This window comes from Chiloscyllium punctatum, chromosome 4 (genome assembly GCF_047496795.1).
Source record: "Chiloscyllium punctatum isolate Juve2018m chromosome 4, sChiPun1.3, whole genome shotgun sequence".
Taxonomy (NCBI): Eukaryota; Metazoa; Chordata; class Chondrichthyes; order Orectolobiformes; family Hemiscylliidae; genus Chiloscyllium; species Chiloscyllium punctatum.
In genome coordinates this window covers 6494803-6521445 of record NC_092742.1, presented here as the reverse complement: position 1 = coordinate 6521445, position 26643 = coordinate 6494803, and the positions used below count along the sequence as shown (strand labels likewise).

Genomic DNA, 26643 nt, shown 5'->3' with positions numbered 1-26643 from the left:
TAGGTTAGGATAACTGGTCAGCACAGACGAGTTGAATCGAAGGGTCTGTTTCTGTGGTGTACATCTCTATGACTCTAAGAAACAGTTTGGGACTCTACTCATTGGAAGTTAGAAGAATGAGAGGTGATTTTATTGAAACATAGAGGATTCTTCAGGGGCTGGACAGGGAAGTGCTGAGAGATTGTTTCCCCTCATGAGGGTCTCGAATCAAAGGTCACAGTCTCAGAATAAAGGGGCACCAATTTAAGACTGAGATGAGGAGGAATTTCATCCCTCAGAAGGTTGTGAATCTTTGGAACTCCTTACCACAGAGAGCTGTGGGGGCAGAATCCTTGTGTATATTTAAAGCTGAGACAGATAGATTTTTGATCAGTCGGGGAATCAAGGATTACACGGAAAGAGCAGGAAAGTGGATGTAAGGAATGTCAGAAACAAAAACAGAAATTGCTGGAAAAGCTCAGCAGACCTGGCAGCATCAGTGGAGAGAAATCAGAGTTAGTGTTTTGGATTGAGTGACCCTTCCTGAGGAATGTCTGAATTGAATGTCAGAGCAAGCTCAAGGGGCTGTTGTTCATATTTCTTATACTCTAATGATCTTACATTGTTCAAGGTATAGCTCGTTCTGCTATAACGTGCATTTCATTAACGCAAATTCATTGTAGTGTAATTGATGAGCTGGGGACACTGTTTCTAAAGAACGAACTTTTAAAACGTGTGCTGTTTGTAACATGATTACATCGTCAATGTTTTACGTGCTGTTTCTGAAGGTGCGATTTCTCTATAATGTGGGATTGCACAAGAACACAACTATGTGTTATGGAAGAACTACTTGTACATACAAGTTGTTGTTATTGTAAGCATTTCTTTTGTTGAATTTTAACTTCAGCCTTCACGTGATCTGTGCTTTTGAATGCTGTTCCTCCTTCCAGTTTGTGAAAGTGTCTTTGCTTGGTCAGTCATCTTGTTGTGTTTCTATGTGGCATGGTGTCAAAGTTTAAAAATGTGTTGCTGGAAAAGTGCAGCAGGTCAGGCAGCAGCAAAGGAACAGGAGAATCTTCAGGGCTTATGCCCGAAACGTCGATTCTCCTGCTCCTTGGATGCTGCCTGACCTGCAGCGCTTTTCCAGCAACACATTTTTAAGCTCTGATCTCCAGTACCTGCAGTCCTCACTTTTTCCATGGTGTCAAAGCTTGGCTGCTTTGCAGCCCTGAGGTGTGGCCTGGGATGTTTGCCTACATTTAAGGTCCTACCTAAATGACACATTGTTGTTGTTTTGTGCTCCAGCTGAGGGATATCAGTGATGGGGATATACTCACTTTCCACATGCCATGTGATGCTGTTTGGCCATGCCAAGGCCCAGTAACATCTTGCAATATATCTGGGCCATCAGTTTCCGTGCCAGGTCCATTTTAGTAATAGCCTCAGCAATCTCGATTTGCTCCATAGCACTGAGAATAAGGAGAGGGTAAACAGAAAACATGTCACAGCAAAACCTACGATGCTGAACAATAAAACTATTGACTAGGAGAGAGGTGGAATTCACATGAAACCACTACACCAAATTCAGTCTAAGGAATTCTCAAAATTTCAGAAACAGGTTTTTTTGAAAGCACTTAACCTTTATTTCAACATGTTAAGGTTTTAATTAATTCAAACTTTACGTTAAAACTTTAATACTTATTTGGAAACATCGCATGATGAGTGTAGCAAATTATATAACACAAATAACCTTATAAAATTTTAGTGAATTGGATATCCGAAGGTCACCCAGGACTTTTAAATTGGCACAGGCTAGTCATGGAATATATCCCCGTTGACTTTCTTACGATTATGGTGCAGGAAAAATCGGAATTATTTTACAGAACATGACAGCCCTCTTTGAATTATACTGACACAGATATTTCGGCCATATTGTCTGGGGATTTTGCTTAGCCGTGGTAATGGTTCCGGCTGGTTCGGGGGCTCCCTGGAGGAGGAATCCCGTATAAATACGGGTTTTGTTATGACTTGATATAAATCTATTTTGAGCATGTACCTAGTTATTTATCTACCTTTTTATTTATTGTTAGTAATGTATGATATCCTATTTTATGTTTTGGTCATTTGTAGAATAGATTGATAGTTAGGTTTTTAAAATTTTTATGTTGGTGTTGTTATTATATTGTAAATAATATACACTAGTTTGCATTATTTTTGTAATTTTGTAAAAATTTTTAAAAATCTTCTCTCTTCTTAAAAAATCTATTAAAAAAAAAGGATTGGTTTCACAGGTTGGCGCAACATCGAGGGCCAAAGGGCCGATACAGCGCTGTAATTATCTATGTTCTAAATGAAGAAGATTGACACAGGCCAGTTCACAAAGATAAGCTTTGCTATGTCATTACGGAACTCCCAGTTTCATAGATCAAACCTTTCTTCCATCTCTTCCCAGATAATCTCAGCTTCTACCACATTCCTCATCATTTTCTCAGATAGCACTTTCCAAACCCATGACCTTTACCGTCTGGAAGCACAAGGGCAGCAGATACATGGGGATGACACCACCTGCAAGTTCCCATCCAAGCCACTCACCATCCTGACTTGGAAATATATTGCCATTCTTTCCTGGGACAAAGTCCTGGAATAGCCTCCCTTACAGCGTTGTGCGTGTTCATATTCACAGCAAAAGGTCAAGAAGGCAGCTCACCCCCACATCCTCAAGAGCAATAAGTTTCAGCCCCACCAACATCTCACAAATTAATTTTTAAAATGTCCAGATGTAGTCTCATCAAGGTGCTATATATATGTTGTAAGACTTCATAATATTTTACTTTAAAAGCTAACATATTATATGCTTTTCGAATTGCTCCAATGCACCTGAATATTAGCTTCCTGTGATTTGGCCATGAAGATACTCAGTTCTGTTTGCAAACATTTCTCCATCCTCCCCTCTTAGGGGCTACAAATTCCATTTGCACTAAGACAGAATGCAACATTTCTGGAAGGAGATTCTGATCATGACGGAATAGTCGAGGGAAATCAAACCATGGCCCCCTTGTCATCAGCAGTATTTGCTGTATTTTGTGATTTCAATGTCCAGCAGCACATGCAGCCAGTCTGATAGCTCTTGTGAAGAAGAAAGTATATAAGATAGGCATAGGGTTAGGGTTTTCAGGTGGTAGAGTGCCAGGTGGATAGTGTACCAATTAGGAAGGGTGCCAGGTGGATAGTGTACCAGGTAGAAAGGGTGCTAGGTGGAGAGGGTACCAGGTGAGAATGTGCCAGGTGGATAGTGTAGCAGGTGGGAAGGGTGCCAGGAGAGAGATGGTTTAGGGTATGGGCATGGGAATGTCCAGTCTGGCAGAGAGAGGGTGTTGTCATGTCCGACAAAGGGAAGAGGGGTGTGAGTGCCAGGTTTGCCATGATGTGGCGATGCCAGTGTTGGACTGGTGTGGATGAAGTTAGGAGTCACACAACACCAGGTTATATAAAGAACAAAGAACCTTCCAGCACAGGAACAGGCCCTTCGGCCCTCCAATCCTGCGCCGGTCCAGATCCTCTATCTAAACCTGTCATGTATTTTCCAAGAATCTGTATCCCTCTGCTCCCTGGCCATTCATGTATCTGTCTAGATACGTCTTAAATGACGCTATTGTGCCAGCCTTTACCACCTCTGCTGGCAATGCATTCCAGGCTCCCACCACCCTCTGTGTAAAGAACTTTCCACGCATATCTCCCTTAAACATTTCCCCTCTCACCTTGAACTCGTGACCCCACAACATTGAGTCCCCCACTCTGGGAAAAAGCTTCTTGCTATCCACCCTGTCTATACCTCTCATGATTCTGTAGACCTCAATCAGGTCCCACCTCAACTTCTGTCTTTCTGATGAAAATAATCCTAATCTACTCAACCTCTCTTCATAGCTAGTGCCCTCCATACCAGGCAACATCCTGGTGAACCTCCTCTGCACCCTCTCCAAAGCATCCACCTCCTTTTGGTAATGTGGTGACCAGAACTGTACATAGTATTCCAAATGTAGCCAAGGCAAAGTCCTGTACAACTGTAAAATGACCTGCCAGCTCTTGAACACAATACCCCATCCAATGAAGGAAAACATGCCGTATGACTTCTCGACCACTCTGCATTGCCACCTTCAGGAGACAATGGACCCGAACACCTAGATCTCTCTGCACATCAATTTTCCCCAGGGCTTTTCCATTTACTGTATAGTTCGCTCTTAAATTGGATCTTCCAAAAAGCATCACCTCATATTTGCCCGGATTGAACTCCATCTGCCACTTCTCTGCCCAACTCTCCAATCTATTTATACTCTGCTGCATTCTCCGACATTCTCTTGAGGAGTATAAAGAGTGTAGGGGCATTCTTAAGAAGGTGATCAGCAAGGCCAAAAGGTGATACAAGATAGCTTTGGCAGATAAGGCTAAGGATAATCTGAAGAGATTCTACAAGTACACTGAGAGCAAAAGAGCACCTAGAAAGAGAATAGGGCCCCTTAAAGGTCAACAAGGTCATCTTTGTGTTGAACTTCAGGTGATAGGAAAGATGCTAAGTGAATATTTCCTGTCAGTTTTTACTGTGGAGAAAGAATTGGAGGCTAGAGAATTCGGGGAAATAAATACTGATGTTTTGCAAACAGTTCACATTACAGAAGAGGAAGTCCTGGGAGGTCTTAGAAAATATATAGGTGGATAAATCTCCAGGACTTGATCAAGTGTATCCCAGGCAATAGTGGGACAAGAGGGAGAAAATTGCGGGCCCCTAGCATAAGTATTTGTATCATTTATAACCAGGAGTGAGGTGCTGGAGGACTAGAGGGAGGCTAATGTTGTGCCTGTGTGTAAGAAAGGCTATAAGAGGAAGTCTGGGAACTATAGACCTGTGAGTCTGACATTGTTGGTGAGTAAGTTGTTGGAGGTAATTCTGAAAGATAGGATTTATATGCATTTGGAGAGGCAAGGACTGATTATGGATAGTCAGTATGATTTTGTGTCAACAAAATTGTGTCTCATAAACATGGTTGAGTTTTTGAGCAAGTAACCAAAAAGGTTGACGAGGGCAGAGCAGTAGATTTTGTTTACATGAACTTTAGTAAAGCCCTTGACAAGGTTCCACACGGTTGACTAATTAGTAAAGTTAGGTCACATGGGATTCAGGGTGAGCTTGCCAGTTGGATACAAAATTGGCATTATGGTAGGAAACAGAAAATGATGGTGGAAGGTTGTTTCTCCAACTGGAGGCCTGTGCCCAGCGGTGTTCCACAGGGATGGGTACTGGGTCCACTTTTATTTGTCATTTATATAGATGATTTAGATGAGAATATAGGAGGCATGGTTAGTAAATTTGTAGATAACACCAAGATTGGTGGGATAGTGGACAGTGAAGAAGGTTTTCTAGGATTACAAATGGATCATGTTCAATTGGATCAATGAGCTGAGGAATGGCAGATAGAGTTGAATTTGGATAAATGCGAGGTATTGCATTTTGGTAAAACAAACAAGAGCAGGACTTTTACAATTCATGACAGGGCCCTGGGCTGTGCTGTAGAACAGGGAGACCTAGGGGTTCAGGTACATAATGCTTTAAATCTTGTGTCACATGTAGGCAGGGCAGTTAAGAACGTGTTTAGCATGCTGGCCTCCATTGCTCAGACTTTTGAGTATAGGGGTTGGAACATCATGTTAAGGTTGTATAGGACATTGATGTGGCCTCTTCTGGAGTACTGTATGCAGTTCTGGTTGCCCTGTTATAGGAAGGCTATCACTAAGCTGGAGGGGTTCAAAAGAGATTTACCAGCATGTTGCCGGGAATGGAGGGTTTGAATTCTAAAAATAGGCTGCGACTTTTCTCACTGGAGCGTAGGAGGCTGAGGGGATAGAGGTTTATAAAATCCTAAGGTGAATAGGGTGGGGGAATTCAAAACTAGGGGGCATATTTTTAAAGTGAGAGAAGAAAATTTTACAAAGGACATGAGGGGCAACATTTTACACAGAGAGTGGTTCTTGTGTGGAATGACCTGGCAGAGGAAGTAGTGGATGCAGGTATAGTTACAACATTTAAAAAATTTAGGTAAGTACATGAATAGGAAAAGTTTGGTGGGATATGGGCCAAGCGCAGGTAAGTGGGACTAATTTAGTTTGGAAACATAGTCAGCATTGACTAGTTGGACCGAAGCTGTATGACTTTATGACTCTATAAGTTGAAAACTCTCATGCTCAAATCACTCCTTGGCTTTGCTCTGTCTATTTTCTGTACCTTCTTCCAGCCTCCCTGTGCACTTCTAAATCTAACTTCTTACACCCAGAACTAGAGGCCATAGGTTTAGGGTGAGAGGGGATAAATTTAAAAAGGACCTAAGGTTTCACATTTTCACACAGAGGGTAGTGTGTGCATGGAATGAGCTGCCAGAGGAAGTGGCGGACGTGGATATAATGGGTGAATCTGCTTCCACTGACCTTTCAGGCAGCACATTCTGGCTCACAGCAATTCACTGTGGAAATGATTTTCTCCTCATTTCTCCTGGCTAGAATCTGTGTCTCTCCTGGTTACTGACCTTCCTCCCACTGGATACAGTTTCTCCTTATTTACTCAATTAAACCCCTTTGTAGTTTGTAATGCTGCTATCAAATCTCCCCTTGGTTTCAGATTGTCAATAGGATATGATTTCCAACATCCTAACTGAGACACTCCCCACACTTACGTCATAAAATTGCTGGTCTTGGACTCCAACTCATACTTAGAAAGAAACGCAGAGAAGTAATTGAGTAAAATTGTGAGGAATTTATTCAAATGATGAGCCCTGGAACAGCAAAGGAGAGAGAATTCACTTTATCTCTTCAGGGAAAATTATAAATGAAAACTCTGGAAAAAAAACACAGCCATTCTATCTGAGAAACTGAGAAAGGAAGATGGGTCACCGTTTCTTCAAGAATCAAAATTCGTTTCTCTCTTCCCCTCCCCATCACAATCCCTGCTTTTTCCCTGATTTTGAAAACATTGTTACTGACTCTGCCTTCTTCAGCGAGTGGCAGTGTCATCTTTTCCACCCAACTGAAAAACTGGATGTGGCCATTGTTACAGGTTTTATGTGAAGGATTGTGTTCTCCAACAGGACAACACCCACTTAGGCAGGAGGGAATGAGTTCAAGCTCCATTCCAGGGTAACACTCCAGTGCAGTGCTGAGGGACTGCTATGCTGTTGGAGACACTATTTTGAAAGAAACACTAAATCATGTACATATCTGCTTTATAAGAAGCATGTAAAATGTCCCGTGGCACTATTTAATGGAGACCGGGGAGTTGTTCCAAGTCTCAGTCAATATTTACTCATGATTCAACCATCAAGATGATTACCTGATTGTTATCACATTGCTGTTTGTGGGAGTTTGCTGGTGTGAAAATTGGCTGCTATGTTTCCAACAATAGTGATTACAATGTAAAAGTACATCCCTGGCTGCTGAAATGCCTTGGGATGTCTTGTGGATAATGACACTGCACCTACATCCTTCCTCCTGTCAAGAAGAGTACTGGGCCATTATTCTGACTGTATTCCCTGGGAGTTTAGAATAAGGTGGGTGAATCTCTGGAAACCTTACAGGCAGGTTAGACACAGGAAGAATGTTCCCGATGGTGGGAGAGTTCAGAACCAGGGGGTCACAGTTTACGGATAAGGGGTAAACCTTTTAGGACCGAGATGAGGAGAAATGTCTTCACCCAGAGAGTTGGGAGCCTGTGGGATTCTCTGCCACAGACAATGAGGCCAAAACACTGTGTTTTCAAGAAGGAGGTAGGTACAGCTCTTGTGATGAAAGGGATCAGAGAGTATTGGGGGGTGAGGTGAGAGTAGGAGATTGACTTGATGATCAGCCATGTTCATACTGAATGGCAGAGCTGGCTGAAGGGGTCCAATGGCCTACTCCTGTTATTGTCTTTTATGTTTCTATGAAGTGTGATCATAATTTGTGCACAAAAAAAAAACCCACAGACATGAACATGATAAAGTGTTGTTTGTTGGGGATGACAGTTAGCTGGAGAATAGAATCTCTATTGGGTGGGAGCAGGACAAACAGCCCATCAAGTCCACACTGACCCTCCAGGGATCATTTCACCCAGACCCAACCCTATCCCTGTGACTTTGCATTTCCCATATTTAATCCACCTCGCCTGCACATCCTTGGATACTATGGGTAATTTAGGATGGCCAATCTACCAAACTGGAAACCGGAGCACCCAGAGGAAACCCACACAGACACGGGGAGAATGTGCAAACTCCACACAGACTGCCTGAGGCTGGAATTGAACCCAGTTCCCTGCTGCTGTGAGGCAGCAGCGCTAACCACAGAGCCACCGTGCTGCCCCTATAATCTCCCTGCTGCGTGATGGTGAGAGAATGACCGGCAATTCTTACCCCAACATCTGCTGAAACAATGGCGAAATTCTCAGTGAATCATTTCCTTTCAGTAAATGGACAGCCGCCTCTGTGAAAAAGACATCAGCAACAAGTTACATTGCAGTAACCAATACACTATGACCATAGTATCCCTCATTACAACATGATGGCCACCTTCAGTTAGCCTCAATCCAGTTGTAAACGTCTCCCGTGCATCAGCACAAAGTTCTTACACTTGGTTCGCTCTGACTCCACCTTGTGAGTCAATTTCTGATGACAGGATGGTGTTAGAGAATAACTTGTGCAGAAAGTGAACAGTGATATCATATCTGTCATGGTTTAGGGTCGAGGATGGATATGGGAGAGGGAACAGAGAAGAGGAACTGGATTGATCCTGGGGTGGGAGGCTTGGCCTATAAAGAGAGATTGAATAGAATTGGGTGAATGAAAATTGAAATGTGTATAATTCTTAGAGGGTACGACAGGTCAAATGCTAAAAGGCTGCTCCCCTTACTGGAGCACTGAGAGCACGGAATGCCCCATTATCAACATCCTGGGGGCTACACCGCACAAACACAGGAGCTATATGCCCAGTTTCTGATGAAGGGCTTTTGCCTGAGACGTTGATTTTCCTGCTCCTTGGATGCTGCCTGACCTGCTGTGCTTTTCCAGCACCACAATGATCTAAACTCTGGTTTCCAGCATCTGCAGGCCTCACTTTTGCCTACAAGAGCAGGTCAGGGGCTAGAAATCCTTCTGACTCCCCAGAGCCTCTGGACAGTCAGGAGGGTGATGGAGTATGGGAACGAATGATGAGCTGTAGGATCTTGGGATGCACCGAGGATCAGAGGGACTTTGGTGGGCACGTCCACCACTCCCTTCAGGTATCAGTACAGCTGAATAAAGTGCTTCAGAAGGTATATGTTATATTTTAATCTATTCCTCAGCTGATAAAGGCAAATATTATATTATATTTGCCTTTATCAGCTGAGGAATAGATTAAACAACAGGGTGATACTGGAACTATGTAAAACTTCACTTAGTCCACAGAGGCACGGTGGCACGGTGGTTAGCCCTGCTGCCTCACAGTGCCAGAGACCCGGGTTCAATTCCTGCCTCAGGCGACTGTGTGGAGTTTACACATTCTCCCAGTGTCTGTGTGGGTTTCCTCGGGTGCTCCGGTTTCCTCCCGCAGGCCAGGTGAATTGGCCATGCTAAATTGTCCATAGTGTTAGGTAAGGGTAAGTGTAGGAGTATGGGTGGTTTGCGCTTCGGCAGGTCGGTGTGGACACGTTGGGCCGAAGGGCCTGTTTCCACACTGTAATCTAATCTAGCTAGGGTATTGTGTGCAGTTCTGGAATCCACATTATAGGAGGGATATGACAGCATTGAAGAGGGAGCAGAGGAGATTTACCAGGAGGTTGCCTGCACTGGAGAGTTTCAGTTATGAAGAGAGATTGGACAGACTGGGGTGGTTTTCCTTAGAGCAATGGAGACTGAGGGAGGCATGATTGAGATGTATAAAATTATGAGGAGCATAGACAGGGTAGACAGGAAGGAACATTTTGCTTTGATGGAGGGGTCAGTGATCAAGGAACATAGATTTAAGTTAAGCGGCAGGAAGTGGAGAGGAGATGTGAGGAAAAACGTTTTCCTCCAGAGGGTGGTGGGAATCTACAATCTGAGGCAGAAACCCTCATGAAGAATGATTTAGATGTGCAACAAGGTACACAGACTGTGGTTCAAGAAGGCAGCTCCATCACCTTCTCAAGAGCAATTAGGGATCGGCACAAAATCACCTCCCATGAATTAATTTTAAAAATACAGTCCCTCCACTATTTACAATTCCTTGTTTAGAATCAGCTCAATGTTAATTCTCTCCAGGGATTGGCAGCCAGACTGGACCAAGCTACAAGTCCGTGCTGCTCACTTACTGTCTTATCACTCTAACTGTACAAGAAACAGGAGCCACGGTAGATCATTTGGTCCATTGAGTCCGCTCAACTGTTCAATATGATTGCTGCTGATCTATATCAAGCCCACTCTCCCCCCATCCCTTAATAGTCCTTGGGCAGAACCTTATCTGGCCCTGAACAATGTGTGCGATGCTGAAAATTCATGTGAAAAGCTGGGTGAGGCCTTTCTTGACACCAAGAGAATTTTCCAATAGTTTTCAAGACAAGATTCTCACAAGTTAGCAGCTCAGTGATGAGGATTACTGCTATAAAAACAATGAGGGGGGTAAGGGGTTCTTTTTCCACACTGGTGACCTGTGATCAGTGATTGGGCGACAACTGTTCACAATCTACATTAATAACTCAGAGGAAGGGAGTGAATGTACTGTAGTCAAATTTGCAGACAACACAAAAACAGGTGGAAAGATAAGTTATGAGAAAGATACAAACAGCTTAGAAAGGGGTATTGATAGGTTAAGCAAGTGGGTGCGGGAGTTGGTAAATGGAGTATCACTTGGAAAAATGTAAAGTTGTTCATTCTGGAAGGGAGAAAAAAAACTGTATTATTTAAATGGAGAAAAACTGCAGAAATCTGCAAAACAGCAGGACTTGGGAGAATTGTACACGAAGCACAGAAAGCTAGCACAGAGGTGCAGCAGGTAATCAGGAAGGCTAATGGAATGTTGGTCCATATTCCATGGGGATTGGAGTATAACAGTAGGGAAGTCTTACTGCAACTGTACAAGGGGCTGGGGAGACCACATCTGGAGCACTGTGAGCAGTTTTTTCCCCTTATTTTAGCAAAGATAGAACCTAGAACATAGAACACTACAGCACATCGGCCCTTGATGTTGCACCGACCTGTGAAACCAATCTGAAGCCCATCTAACCGACACTATTCCATTCTTGTCCATAAGTATATCCAATGACCATTTAAATGCCCTTAAAATCGGTGAGTCTACTACTGTTGCAGGCAGTGTGTTCCATGCCCCACTACTCTCTGAGTAAAGAAACTACCTCTGACATCTATCCTATATCTATCACCCCTCAATTTAAAGCTATGTCCCCTTGTGCTAGCCATCACCATCCGAGGAAAAAGGCTCTCCCTGTCCACCCTATCTAACCCTCTGATTACCTTATATGTCTCAATTAGGTCACCTCTCAACCTTCTTCTCTTTAACAAAAACAGTTAAGTCCCTCAAGTCCCTCAGCCTTTCCTTGTAAGACCTTCTCTCCATACCAGGCAACATCCCAGTAAATCTCTCCTGAACCCTATCCAAAACTTCCACTTCCTTCCTATAATGCTGTGACCAGAACAGTACACAATACTCGAAGTGCGACCGCACCAGGGTTTGTACAGCTGCAGCATGACCCCGTGGCTCCAAAACTCAATCTCTCTACCAATAAAAACTAACACACCGTATGCCTTCCTAACAGACCTATCAATCTGGGTGGCAACTTGCAAGGATCCATGTACATGGACACCAAGATCCCTCTGCTCATCTGCACTACCAAGAATCTTACCATTAGCCCAGTACTCTTTGTTCCTGTTACTCCTTCCAATGTGAATCAGCTCACACTTTTCCACATTAAACTCCAATTGCAACCTCTCAGCGCAACTCTGCAGCTTATCTATGTCCCTCTGTAATCTACAACATCCTTCTGCAGTATCCACAACTTTACCAACCTTAGTGTCATCAGCAAATTTCCTAACCCACCCTTCTATGCCCTCATCCAGGTCATTTATAAAAATGACAAACAGCAGTGTCCCCAAAACAGATCCTTGCGATACACCACTAGTGACTGAACCACAGGATGAATATTACGCATCAACCACCACCCAAGATATTATTTCATTGGAGGCAGTTCAGAGAAGGTTCATTCAGATGATCCCTGGTCGAGAGGGATTTTCATCTGACAAATTCTACTCACTGCAGTTCAGAAGAATGAGAGGTGATCTCATTGAAACATACAGCATTTCTGAGGGGCATGTCAGAGTAAATACTGGGAGAATGTTCCCCCTCATGGGAGAGTCTAGGACCAGACGGCACAGTCTCAGAATAAAGAGGCACCAATTTAAGATGGAGATGAGGAGGAATTTCTTCTCTCAGAGGATTGTGAATCTTTGGAACTCCATACTACAGAGAGCTTGGGGATGGGGGAGGGGGGAGGGGTGGGGCAGAGAGTCGTTTTTGTGCAAATACATCAATCCTTGATCAGTCACGGAATGAAGAGGTTTTGGGGAAAAGGCAGGAATATGGACATGAGGAGTGTCTGTTAAGCCCTGATCCTGTTAAACAGTGGAGCAGGCTCGATGGGCTGAAAGGTCCCCTCCTATTCCTATTTCCTATGGTCTAACTCAATAAGGTCAAGGGGGATAGCCTTCAGTTCAGGGAACCCGATAGAGTAAGTCAAGGGCAGCCTCTAACAGGAGTCCAGAGGTTTGGGTAGAGTCAAGCAGATGCTCAGGGTGGACAGTCAGGGTCCTCTCCCTGTGAGGGGTGAGGAGATGAGTGTCAGGCAGAACACCAAGCATCTTTGTTCTTTCTGCCCTACTGTTCTGGGCATGGGGAAAGGATGTGATTGCGTGAGATGAAACTAGGTGACAAAGCTGTTTGAGCTGGTGCAGGTGGGGGAAGTGAATTAACAGGCAGCACAGAGGCCATATTGTAGGGGAGGTTGGAAATGGGTTCTGGATTAGTGGCGCTGGAAGAGCACAGCAATTCAGGCAGCATCTGAGGAGCAGGAAAATCGACGTTTTGGGCAAAAGCCCTTCATCAGGAATACAGGCAGAGAGCCTGAAGGGTGGAGAGATAAGTGAGAAGAGGGTGGGGGTGGGGGTGGGGGTGCCTGCCTTAAAGAAGTTTTCCTCCTCTCTCTACAAGAATCTCAGGGAGTCCCTCTCCCACTGCAACTCCCAGGTCATTTCCTCTGCCCTGAAGCTCTTCAAACATGTCCTGAAACAAACTAGACCTGCCTATCTTCTTTTCCACCTATTCACTCCACCCCCTCCCCCCTCGACTTATCACCTTCATCCCCTCCCCCACTCACCTATTGTACTCTATGCTACTTTCTCCCCACCCCCACCCTCCTCTCACTTATCTCTCCATGCTTCAGGCTCTCTGCCTGTATTCCTGATGAAGGGTTTTTGCCGAAACGTCGATTTTACTGATTCTCGGATGCTGCCTGAACTGCTGTGCTCTTCCAGCACCACTAATGCAGAATCTGGTTTCCAGCATCTGCAGTCATTGTTTTTACTGAGGTTGGGAATGGGTGACAGTGAGATGTTCTAATGGGTAATTCTGTAAATAATTATTATGAAAGTATGCTAAGTTTGGCACAAGTTCTGTCCTTCAGCTGCTGACTTTATGCAACATAACCCCAGGATGGTTGTGGTGGTGTAATTACAGATCACCAAAAATGTAACCTGCTCTGATACATCCACGCTGACATACCTGTTGTAGTTAGGAATGATGTGAGAGGCTCCATCACATGACTGACAAAGCCCTCTCCTGCTCTCGCCACCTAACCATTGGCAGGAAGTGGATTTGAAGGATGTACAAATTGATTTTCAACCCATTTGAGCACGTTCTGAACACACCTTCCTTGGTGACCTGGGGTGGGTCTTGAATCCAGACCATCTAGCTGAGAGGATGCACCCCCCCCCCCCCCCCCCCCCCAACCCCAGCTCCCCCAACTGAACCAATGAGCGCTCTATAACTCCAGGCTAAAGATCTCCAAAGATTTTTCACACCTTCTGAGTGAAGAAATTTCTCCTCATCCTGAAACTGTGATCCTGTGTATTTTAATATTCATTTGTGGGATGTGGACATTGCTGGCTGGGCCAGCATTTATCATCCATCCCTAGTTGCCCCTTGAGAAGGTGGGGGTGAGCTGCCTTCTTGAACCGCTGCAGTCCATATGCTGTGGGTTGACTCACAATGCCCTTAGGGAGGGAATTCCAGGATTTTGACCTGTGACAGTGAAGGAACGGCGATATATTTTCATGTCAGGATGGTGAGTGGCTCGGAGGGGAACTTGCAGGGGCTGGTGATCCCATGTATCTGCTGCCCTTGTCCTCCTAGATGGAAGTGGTCGTGGGTTTGGAAGGTGCTGCCTGAGGTTCTTTCGGGAATGTCTATAGTGCATTTTGTACACATTGCTGGTGGTGCAGGTGTTTGTGGATGTGGTAGGCTGCTCTAGCCCGGTAGGGTAAAAACAATGACTGCAGATGCTGGAAAGCAAATACTGGATTAGTGGTGCTGGAAGAGCACAGCAGTTCAGGCAGCATCCAACGAGCAGCGAAATCGACATTTCGGGCAAAAGCCCTTCCCGGTTAGTGTCGAGCTTCTTGAATGCTGTTGGAGCTGCACTCATCCAACCCACCGCTTTTCCCAACACTGCAAGAAATTACAAAGAATTGTGAACACAGCCAAGTCCATTGCACAAGTCAACGTTCCATCCATTCACTCTGTCTATACTTCCCACTACCTTGAAAAAGCAACCAACATCATCAAAGACCCCTCCCACCCCGGTTATGCTCTCTTCAATCCTCTTCCGTCAGGCAGAAGATATAAAAGTTTGAGTACAAGTACAAATCGATTCAAGAACAGCTTCGTCTCTGCTGCTTTCAGATTTCTGAATGGACCTCTCAAATGTTGGTCTCTCTCGCTCTCTGCACCTTTTCTGCAGCTGTAACACTGTATTCTGCAGTCTGTTCTGCTACCCTGATACACTTTGTATGGTACAATTTGCTTGTATAGCACGCAAAACCACACTTCTCACTGTATCTCAGTACATGTGACAACAATAAATCAAACTCATAAAAAGTATTCCATTCTACTCCTGCCTTGTGCCTGATAGTGGATAGATTCGGAGGAGTCTGCAGTCAGTGTGAGTCACTGTGCAGGAAGGGGCTGAAATAGGTTGTACATCAGACACAGTTGGGGTTAGTATTTTTGAAAAACAAATGGAGGCAGTGATTAAGACAAGGAAACAGAAAAAGCATAGTATTGCAAGTCACATGCTCACTTTTAACATCCTCGAGGGTAACATTTGGACTTTGTCGAGTTTCTGTTTTCGGGAGTTCAATTGCGGTTCCTTGAATTTTCCCAGCACTTAATGCTTTCTTCAGCAGAGCAATACTATGCCTGGTAATGACAACCTTTGATCTGGTTTCAAAAAACAAAATATTGTTATTATTTATAAGACATAAGGCCATAAGACACAGGAGCAGAAATTAGGCCATTCAACCCATCGAGTCTGCTCTGTCATGGCTGATAGGTTTTTCAACTCCATTTTCCCACTTTCTCCCCATAACCTTTGCTCCTCTTGGCAGTCAAGAAGTTATCTATTTCTGTTTTAAATATACTCAATGACCTGTCCTCCACAGCCCTCTGTGGCAGTGAATTTTATAGATTCCCCACTCTCTGGCTGAAGAAGTTTCTCCTTCTCTCCGTTCTGAAAGGTTTTCTCTTTACTCTAAGGCTGTGCCCTTGGGTCCTAGTCTCTCCTACCAATAGAAACATCTTCCCAATGACCACTCTGTTCAAGCCATTCAGTATTCTGTAAGTATCAATCAGATTCCCCCTCATTCTTCTAAACTCCACTGAATATAGTCCCAGAGTCCTCAAACATTCCTCATCCATCTTTCACCTTCCTGTATGAAACTACATGTTAAATGAAACAGAACAAAGCTAAAAGGTGGGAGTGTTTTGAGGTCTCAAGACAATAGTTTAGCTTCAGTTGTGATATTATGAATTGAGACTCCCAAAGTGTTGGGTGAATTTGTTAGCTATGTCCAGGAGGGTTTCTTGAAACAATATGGGAATCATCCAACGAGGGAATAGGGCCAAAGTAGACTTGTTGTTGGGGAATGCGCAGGGCTGGGTAAATTGAAATTTCAGTGGGGGAGCATTTTAGGAACAGTGACCATAATTCTGTAAGTTTTAAGTTACTTATGGATAAGGGCAAGAGTATCCTCGGGTGAAACTATTAAACTGAGGGGAGGCTAAATACTACAATATTAGGGGGGGAACTGGGGAATACAGATTGGGGCAGCTGTTTGTGGTTAAATCGACATCAACATGTGGGAATCCTTTAAAGGCCAGGACAGACTGAGTAGAGATGATGGCACAGTGGGATATAGTTAGGAAAGCATTGCCCTGGGAGTCACATTGACTTTGGACCCCATAAAACCTCGTGGCTTCAGGCTAAACACGGGCAAGGAAACCTCCTGCTGATTACCACGTACTGTCCTCCTTTGGCTGATGAAATTGGTGCTCCTCCATTTTTTTTTGATTGCTTACAGTGTGGAAACAGGCTATTCGGCCCAATAAGTCCACACTGACCCTCCGAAGAGCAACCCACCCAGACCCATTCCCCTACATTTACCACTTCACCTAACACTACGGGCAATTTAGCATGGCCAATTCACCTAACCTGCACATTTTTTTTTTGGACTGTGGGAGGAAACCGGAGCACCCGGAGGAAACCCACGCAGTCACGGGGAGAATATGCAAACTCTACACAGTTGCCTGAGGCAGGAATTGAACCCAGGTCCCTGGCGCTGTGAGGCAGCAGTGCTAACCACTGAGTCACCATGCCACACATTGAGTTTGACAATGGCACAAATGTACTCTGGATGGAGAATTTCAATGTCCATCACCAAGAGTGCCTCGATAGCAGCACTACTGATCGAGCTGATTGGGTCCTAAAAGACATAGCTGCTAGACTGGGTCTGTGGCAGGTGGTGAGGGAACCAACAAGAGGGAAAAACATACTTGATCTCATCCTTACCAATCTGCCAGCTGATTCTGTCCACGACAGTATCGGTAAGAGTGACCACCGCGCAGTTCTTGTGGAGACAAAGTCCCACCTTCACACTGAGAATACCCTCCATCGTGTTGTGTGGCACTATCACTGTGCTAAATGGGACAGACTTCAAACAGACCTAGCTACTCATGACTGGACATCCTTGAGGCACTATGGGCCATTATCAGCAACAGAATTGTACTCCAGCACAATCTGTAACCTCATGGCCTGGCATATCCCCCACTCAACCATTACCATCAAGCCAAGGATCAACCCTGGTTCAGAGGAGAGTGCAGTCGGGCATGCCAGGAGCAGCACCAGGTGTACCAAATCTATACCAAATTGGGGAATCTATCAAACAGGACTACTTTCATGTCAAACATCATAAGCAGAAGCAGCAAGTAATAGACAGAGCTAAGTGTTTCCACAACCAACAGGTCAGATCTAAGCTCTACATTCCTTCCACATCCAGTCATGAATGGTGGTGGATGATGAAACAACTCATTGGAGGAAAAGGCTCCACAAATATGCCCAACCTCAATGAAGGAACAGTCCAGCACATCAGTGCCCCAATGATAAGGCTGATGCATTCACAACAATTTTCAGTCAGAAGTACTGAGTGGATGATCCATCTCAGCCTCCTCCAGTGGTTCCCCAGCATCTACTAGTTTCCAGCCAATTTGATTCACTCCACATAATATCAAGAAACGGTTAGAGTCACTGGATAATGCAAAGATAACAGGCCCTGACAACATTCTGGCAATAGTACTGGAAACGTGTGCTCCAGAACTTGCCACTCTCCTAGCCAAGCTCTTCCAGTACAGTTACAACACTGGCATCTACCCGACAATATGGAAAATTGTCGCGGTATGTTCTGTCCTGGACAAATCGAACCCAGCCAATTACTGCCCCATCAGTCTACTCTCGATCATCAGTAAAGTGATGGAAGGGGTCACTGACAGTGCTATCCAGCAGCACCTGCTCAGCAATAACCTGCTCAGTGACGCCCAGTTTGGGTTCCACCAGGGTCACTCAGCTCCTGACCTCATTACAGCCTTGGCTCAAACATGGACAAAAGAGCGGAATTCCAGAGGGGAGGGGAGAGTGATAGCCCTTGACATCAAGGCCACATTCAACTAATTGTGACATCAAGGAGCCCTAGCAAAACTGGAATCAATGGATATTGGGGGTAAAACCCCTGCTGTTGGAGTCATGTTCACCGACTATTACACAGTACTCAACATCAATTCATGACTCCTCACATACTGAAGCAGTCTATGTTTAAATACAAAACGGTTTGGACAATATCCAGGCTTGGGCTGACAAGTGGCACAAAACATTCATGCCACAGAAATGTCAGGCAATGACCATTTCCAATAAGAGATAATCTAACCACTACCCCTTGACATTCAATGGTTACTATCACTAGATGTCCAATGTCAACATCCTGGGAAATGCCATCAACCACAAAGTCAACTGGTTGAGCCAAATAAACACAATGGCTATGAAAGCGGGTCAGAGGCTAGGAATACTGCGGCAAGTAGCTGATCTCCTGACTCCCCAAAGCCTGTCCACCATCTACAAGGTACAAGTCAGGAGTGTGATGGAATCCTCCCCACTTGCCCGGATTGGTGCAGGTCGAACAATACTCAAGAAGCTTGACACCATTCAGGACAAAGCAGCCGCTTGATTGGCATCACATCCACAAACATTTACTCCCTCTACCACTGATGCTGAGTAACAGCAGTGTGTACCATCTACAAGATGCACTGCAGAAATTCACCAAAGATCCTTAGACAGCACCTTCCAAACCCACAACCACTTCCATTTAGAAGGACAAGGGCAGCAGATACATGGGAACACTGTCAGCTGCTAGTTCCCCTCAGAGCCACTCACCATCCTGACTTGGAAATATATCACCGTTCGTTCACTGTCACTGGGTCAGAATCCTGGAATTCCCTCCCTAAGGGCATTGTGGGTATACTTGTTGTATATGGACTGCACTGGTTCAAGAAGGCAGCTCACCCCCACCTTCACGAGGGCAACTAGGGACGTATAATAAATGCTGGACCAGCCAGCAATGTCCACATCCCAAGGCGAATTAAAAAAAAACTTATTCTTTAAACTCTTTTTATTATTTTTGAGTTTATTGGAGAAATCTGGTGAAAGATTCTTCTGATCAGGATAACAGCAACAAAGACAAATAAATTTGACCATTCTTGATGATTAAATAATACATTTACACTTTTGATATGGACCATGGAATAATGAGCTTTGATTACCAGTGAACTCCACCAATTAGCATTATAATCCTGGGCAGTAGGTTTCATCAGTTCCTGGTCAGCTGCTCATAGTTTAGGAATAGTTTCTCCCAATGTCTGTATTAACTGAGGCATGTTATTAATTACAGTTATTGGTCATATGGTCATAGAGATGTACAGCATGGAAACAGACCCTTCAGTCCAACCCGTCCATGCCGACCAGATATCTCAACCCAATCTAGTCCCACCAGCCAGCACCCGGCCCATATCCCACCAAACCCTTCCTATTCGTATACCCATCCAAATGCCTCTTAAATGTTGCAATTGTACCAGCCTCCACCACATCCTCTGGCAGCTCATTCCATACATGTACCACCCTCTGCGTGAAAAAGTTGCCCCTTCGGTCTCTTTTATATCTTTCCCCTCTCACCCTAAACCTATGCCCTCTAGTTCTGGACTCCCTGACCCCAGGGAAAAGACTTTGTCTATTTACCCTAAACATGCCCCTCATGATTTTATAAACCTCTATAAGGTCACCCCTCAGCCTCCAACGCTCCAGGGAAAACAGCCTATTCAACCGCTCGCTGTAGCTTAGATCCTCCAACCCTGGCAACATCCTTGTAAATCTTTTCTGTACCCTTTCAAGTTTCACAACATCTTTCCGATAGGAAGGAGACCAGAATTGCACACAATTATTGTGGTTTGTAATTAATAAAGATGTGTATACTGTGGTTGTGACAGTATATTTAGTCATCCATCACTCGTGTATACAATCAAGTTGATACAGGTCCCAACTTACCACTTGTTGAGAATGGCTCTCCAATGCTCAATTCTGGCAATGATCTTGTCAAAACAAAATTTAACTTTTGGCTGCTTCACCTTGATTTTCATTCAGGCCTACGATTGACTCCAGTTTCCATATCTTGTTCAGTGTTGGATGAGTACTTTTGGACACAGTGTGATGTTAGCCTTTGTACTGTGCTACTTTCCACACCTGCCGTTGGGATGTTTCTCCACTTGATGATTACCCTGTATAAGTCTGTTGGATTCACTCAATTTCTTTATGATTCCTCTGGTGATTTACACCGTCTCAGCTTTTCCAATTGATTGGGGGTGGCTCAGTGGTTAGCATTGCAGCCTGGGACCCAGGATCAGTTCCAGCCTCAGGTGACTATCTGTGTGGAGTTTATACATTTTCCCCGTGTCCTCCTCTGCTCAATAAGTTGATGAAATTGCCCAACTGTACATCTGTCAGTTGCCTCATTGCTGGTATGGCAATCACCTTTTGAGACCAAGGGAAGGACATTTTGGCGTCAGCACATAGCTATGCGCTTGACTTTGGGCATCCTTATTTGTAATATTTTCTGATTCTGTTTCAGGTTCATTTGTGAGCCCTGTTGAGCGATCATGTGATCGTGGTCAGCAACAGCTTTTTCCATTGCATTTTCATGTCATTAAACTATCAGATCATTCATTATAAAGTCTGCTCATTAAAATAATCTTAACCCTAGTAAAGTCTGTTCTAGGATGATTACTGACTATCTCATATCGGTTACATTAAGATTCCTCTGGAGGACCATTGGTATCTCCTGAAGGATGTTGAGAATGTCGGTTTAGAACCCTTACTTTCACCCAGCTTCACTTCCCAGTAACCCCATCTCCGCATCTAGGAGATAAAAGACTTTTGCCTGGCAAGTTGTGGCTAAATTCCTTCTCTGGTGGGCATGGGAGAATTCTTTAGAGCTTTATTAAGATGTTTTGGATAATCCATGCTCTCAGTATGGTTTCTGCTTGTTTCACTACTACCATACAGCTCATCTATGTCACTTTTATGATTACTCCCTTCCTTTCCAGCGTTTTTATCCTGTCTTTCAGACTGGACGTGAGAACAGCTAGGACTTTCCTCAACAGATGCTGAATTGGTCTTACCCTCTCATCTACTTGGAGAAGATACTCTCCTGGAAGACATCCTAATCCTGTAAACAGACTGTTGCACGCTTCCAGGATGCTATTCCATGATTAGTGGTTTAGTGACATATTGCAAATCTCTCTCAGCTGGTTAAGGATACTTCGGCAATGGACACCTGTACCTGCTTGTTGAGCTTCCTTATAGCCATAGATTTGTGTGTAACATCAGTCATTTTCTTGCAGAAAGAATGCCCCACGCTGAAATGTTTTCCTTTCTTGGCGTGATGTCATAGAGTCATACAGCACGGAAACAGACCCTTCGGTCCATGCTGAACATAATCCCAAACTAAGCTAGTCCCACTTGCCTGCTCCTGGCCCATATTCCTCCAAACCTTTCCTATTCATGTACTTATTAAAATGTCTTGTAAAGGCTGTAATTGTACCTGCATCCACCACTTCCTGAGCACGTTCATTCTACACACGGACCACACTCTATGTAAAAAATTTGCCTCTCTTGTCTTTTAAAAAATCTTTCTCCTCGCTCCTAGTCTTGAAATCCACCATCCTAGAAAAGACAACCACCACTAACTTTATCCATACCCGTCATTATTTTATAAACTTCTGTAAGGTAACATACCAGTGGTGGACTCTCCCTCTTTATGGGCATTTAAGCGGGCATTGGATAGGCATATGGAGGATAGTGGGCTAGTGTAGGTTAGGTGGGCTTGGATCGGCGCAACATCGAGGGCCAAAAGGCCTGTACTGCGCTGTATTCTTCTATGTTCTATGTTCTATAACTTCTCACCTTCCTACGCTCCAGTGCAAAAAGTCCCAGCCTATCCAGCCTTCCTTTACAACTCAAACCTCCCATATCCAGAACTGGACACAATATTCCAGAAGAGGCCTCACCAATGTCCTGTACAACCTCAACATGACGCCCCAACTCCTATACTTAATATAACTGAGCAATGAAGGCAAGTGTGCCAAACGCCTTTTTAACCAAACTGTCTATATGTGATACATATTTCAAAGAATTATGTACCCGACCCTTAGGCCCCTCTGTTTACAACACTATCTAAGGTGCTACCATTAATTGTATAAGTCCGAACCTTGTTTGTTGTACCAAAATGCAATTCCTCGCATTTATCCAGGTTGAACTCCATCTGCCATTTCTCAGCCTATTGACCAATTTGATCAAGATCCCTTTGTAATCTTAGAAAACCTTCTTCACTGTTTACGATGCCACCAATTTTGGTGTTGTTAGCAAACTTACTAACCATGCCTATGTTCTAATCTGAATAATTTATGTAAGTAACCAAGAAAAGAGGACCCAGCTCTGATCCTTGGGGAACACTGCAGGTCACAGACCCCTCCCCCCACCCCAGTCCGAAAAGTAACCCTCCACTATTACTCTCCGTCTCCTGCTGTTAAGCCAATTATGTATCCAATTGGCAAGCTCACCATGAATCTCATGTGACCTAACTTTACTAATCAATCTACCATGCAGAACCTTATCAAACACTTTACTAAAGTCCAAGAAAACAATGTCTACTGCTCTGCCTTCGTCAACCTTTCTGGTAACTTCCTCGAAAAACTGAATCAAGTTTGTGAGACACGATTTCCTTCACACAAATTCATGCTGATTATTGCTAATCAGTCCTTGCCTCTCCAAATGCATGTAAATCCTATCTTTCAGAATCACCTCCAACAACTTAGTGATGTCAGGCTCACAGATTTATAGTTCCCTGGTTTCTCCTTACAACCATTCTTAAACAAAGATACAACATTAGCCATCTTCCAGTCACTTGTAGTTTTGGATGATGCAAATATTTCTGCAAGGGGTCTCGCAATTTCCTCCCTTACTTCCCTCAGCGTTCTGGGAAACCTTAGATCAGGTCCTGGTTCCTGTCATTCACCTGTGATTATTATATTCCTTTAGCCTGAAATCTGTATCTATATGGAAAAGTCTGGTGTACATTGCCATGAATATGCACAAATTGCTGATTTACAAGCTCAGCGCTTCAGCACACATTGACCATTCTCCTGAGAGTAAATTTCTCCTCTCTTAGTAGATATGCTAATGATCCCTTATCCTTCATAAAATCCTGATTTTAAGGAGGTCATCTTTTAGATTCACATGCTCTGTGAGTGGTATTAATGACATCACCTATTAATCATAGAACTCTTTTTCATCTTTGGCCCTAATATTGAAAATATACCTTTTATCAGCTATATTAGAGTCTTAGAGTCATTGTGACCTCCAGCACGGAGACAGGCCTTTTGGCCAAACTGGCAAATACCAACCAAAATGTCCATCCATGTTAACCCCATTTCTCTGCACTTGGCCCATATCCTTCTAAACCTTCCCTATCTATGTATTTGTCCAAATGCCTTTTAAATGTTGTTAATGTACCCATCTCAACCACTTCCACTGGCAGCTTATTCCATATGCGTACCACTCTCTGTGTAAAAACAGTTGCCCCTCAGGTTCCCTTTTGTTCTTTCCCCTCTAACCTTAAATTGATGGCCTCTAGTCCTCGGTTCCCCAACCCTGGGAAACAGACTTAGTACATTCACCCTATCCATGCCTCTCATGATCTTATATACCTCTATAAGGTCCCCCTCAGTCTCCTATGCTTTCAAGACAAAACCCTAGCTTGTCCAAGCTCTCCCTTATAACTCAGACCATTGAGACCTGATAACATCCTTGTAAATTTCTTCTGCACTCTTTCCAGTTTAATAACATTTTTCCTATAGCAAGGTGACCAAAACTGAACACAATGCTCCACATGTGGCCTCACCAACATCCTGTATAACTGCAACATAACTTCCCATCTTTGTGCTGACTGATGAAGGCCAGTGTGCCAAAAACCTTCCTCACTGCCCTGTCTACTTGTGACTCCACTTTCAGAGAACGCGCACCTGAACTCCAAGATCCCTCTGTTCTACCACACTCTTTAAGGCCCTACCATTCACCATGAAACTCCTGCCTTGATTTGACTTTACAAAATGCAAGACCTCACACTTATCTATATTAAACTCCATTTGCCATTTTTCCAGCTGATTGAAATTCATTTGGGATTGAAGGCATCAAGGCTTTCAAACTTTCTGCTGTCTGTATCCTTCTGTTAATCAGAGGTTTAGGGTGGAATAGACTTTGAAACAGTTAAGCAGATCTATTGCAATTTTGTAATTATGTCATTGTACCTGGAATACATCAGTTCAACTTTATATCACTTTTTGTTTGAATAGACATGGACCAGTAAAGGTTGCAGACCATGTGTTTTATACAGTATTTCACCTGTTGCCTGCTTCTTTATTCTTTTTCTATTTTGTTCAACTGCTTGTAGTGGTTTTCACAGCTCTGAGCATTCCTACGTCTCTTTGTCAGTAGTTTTTTTTTAAACAGTTCTTCGATACCCCATCTCAGGCCCACTCTTGGTATCATATTATGGGCTCAGGTCTGCAAAGTGACATTTATTTGAAAACTGGCTGTAACTTGAGTGCTCCCAGTCATTGCTTCATGGTACAGTACACATGACTATGACACAGTAGGAGGCAAATTAGTACAGTCTTGCATTTTATTCCAAACATCCTCTGACAATGTCTCATAGCCTCGGTGCCAGATTGGAGTTTCAGTTTAAGTCTTCAAAGATAACATATCAGGTGCCCCAAATGTTAGGATTTTGAAAGAGACAGTTACAGAGATAACGAATGTATTCGTGTGATTGCTCAAAATTCTATGTATTCTCAAATGTTCCCTTTGAATTGAAAGGTCGAAAGTGCAGGGGTTACATGGATAAAGCAGCTTAATGACACTGGGTGAGAAGCTCATTCAGATACAGATGGGCCCAACAGCCTCCTTCTATGTTGTAACAATTCTGAGATTCGGCATTAGGACATGGCATTAGGAGACTTGGAGAATATGGTTAACCAGGGTCAAACTCTTTTTTTGGCAAGGAAAATCATAAAAGTATAATTTTATGAGGGTGTAACTATTAGGGAAGACAAGGGGGAACCAATAGATGCTTGATTGATAGGATTTTCAGAAAGTGTTTGATTACATAAGAAGTTATTACTCTCTTCAGTAGTAAAAGGCGGACTATTGGTTTTCAACTTCCAACACCTAATTTTAAAACTGAGACTTTCATATACCAGAACTTTTTTTTTCAAAAAGAGAAAATATTACCACAGCACAGACTAGGCGACTGTTTTGTGGAACACCCACATTCCATGTGCAAAAGTGACCCCAAGTTTCTAGTTGCCTGCTACATCAACACACCAACTGTATTCTCTGGACAACACCTCTGTCTTCAGGCAGCATCTGACCTGCTGTGCTTTTCCAGCACCACTTTAATCTAGACACTGCTTTCAGCACAGCCAACCCATTTTCACCCACACATTGTCCCCATGAACACCTAGCCTATCTCCTCTTCTTCCTTGCCTTTGTCTACTAAACTTCTCCCCCAACTCTTTCTCTCTCTTGGTTCTATCTCCACATCCACTCAGTCCTTCACCCCCATCAACCCCTTTCCCTGTTATCAAAGTAAATACCACCTCTTCCTCACTGCTATCAGTTCTGAAGAAGGGTCACTGGACTCAAAACATTAACTCTGTTTCTCTCTCCAATGATGCTGCCAGACCTGCTGAGTTTCTCCAGTAACTGCCGTTTTGGTTCAAAATATTAAATTAACGATAAGATCTGCCAATCTTTTGGGGCATACAGCCATCGTAACTGGCATCACACCAACACTGAAATTCAGATACCACACCACCCATTTCTGTGCTAGACAATTGTTTTTTGACTTGATAGCAGCATCCTGTTTGTGGTGAACACCCTGGCTTTCCTTGTTACTCAAACACATGTTATATCTTATCTGAGGTAGACAGGGAACTTACCAGCAACACAAGTGATGGTCTTATACCCATTCATAAGTTTGTTACGATTCCGTGGAGAGAAATGATCTGATCAGGGAAACCATTAAGCCCCAGTTCTGCTGAAGGGTCACTGGACTTGAAACGTTAATTTTGTTTTTCTCTCCACAGATGCTGCCAGACCTGCTCAGTTTCTCTAGCACTTTCTGTGCTCACACCCTATTTCAGCATCAGGTTGAACGAATGGTTCAAGCCCTATTTATGAGGCTGACGATTTGGCCCAAAATCCTGGACCTCCCTCTCTATTGGCTCACATGGAGTGCAGTAGCTCACCATCACCTTCTCAAGGGCAACTAGAGGTGGGCAATAAATGCTGGCCCAGACTGTGCTACCCACATCCCACAAGTGAATAAAAAAAGTTCAATCTTAAAGTTGGTAGGACTG

The 26643-nt window shown here is 43.9% G+C and overlaps 1 protein-coding gene across 3 annotated transcripts in view; it reads right to left on the bottom strand.

Moving 5' to 3' along the window:
* LOC140475916 (protein phosphatase 1 regulatory subunit 36) overlaps positions 1 to 26643 on the bottom strand; it is a 63544-nt gene that overhangs the window by 16409 nt on the left and 20492 nt on the right. For 2 of the 3 annotated variants that reach the window (XM_072567844.1, XM_072567842.1), the window contains 4 exons: positions 15374 to 15513; positions 8406 to 8475; positions 6699 to 6797; positions 1317 to 1448 (listed from right to left, as the gene is read on the bottom strand). In XM_072567844.1, the coding sequence (XP_072423945.1) occupies positions 1317 to 1448; positions 6699 to 6797; positions 8406 to 8475; positions 15374 to 15513 (441 nt within the window). The remainder of the gene's footprint in view (positions 1 to 1316; positions 1449 to 6698; positions 6798 to 8405; positions 8476 to 15373; positions 15514 to 26643) is intronic. The other variant, XM_072567843.1, reaches the window with a different exon arrangement.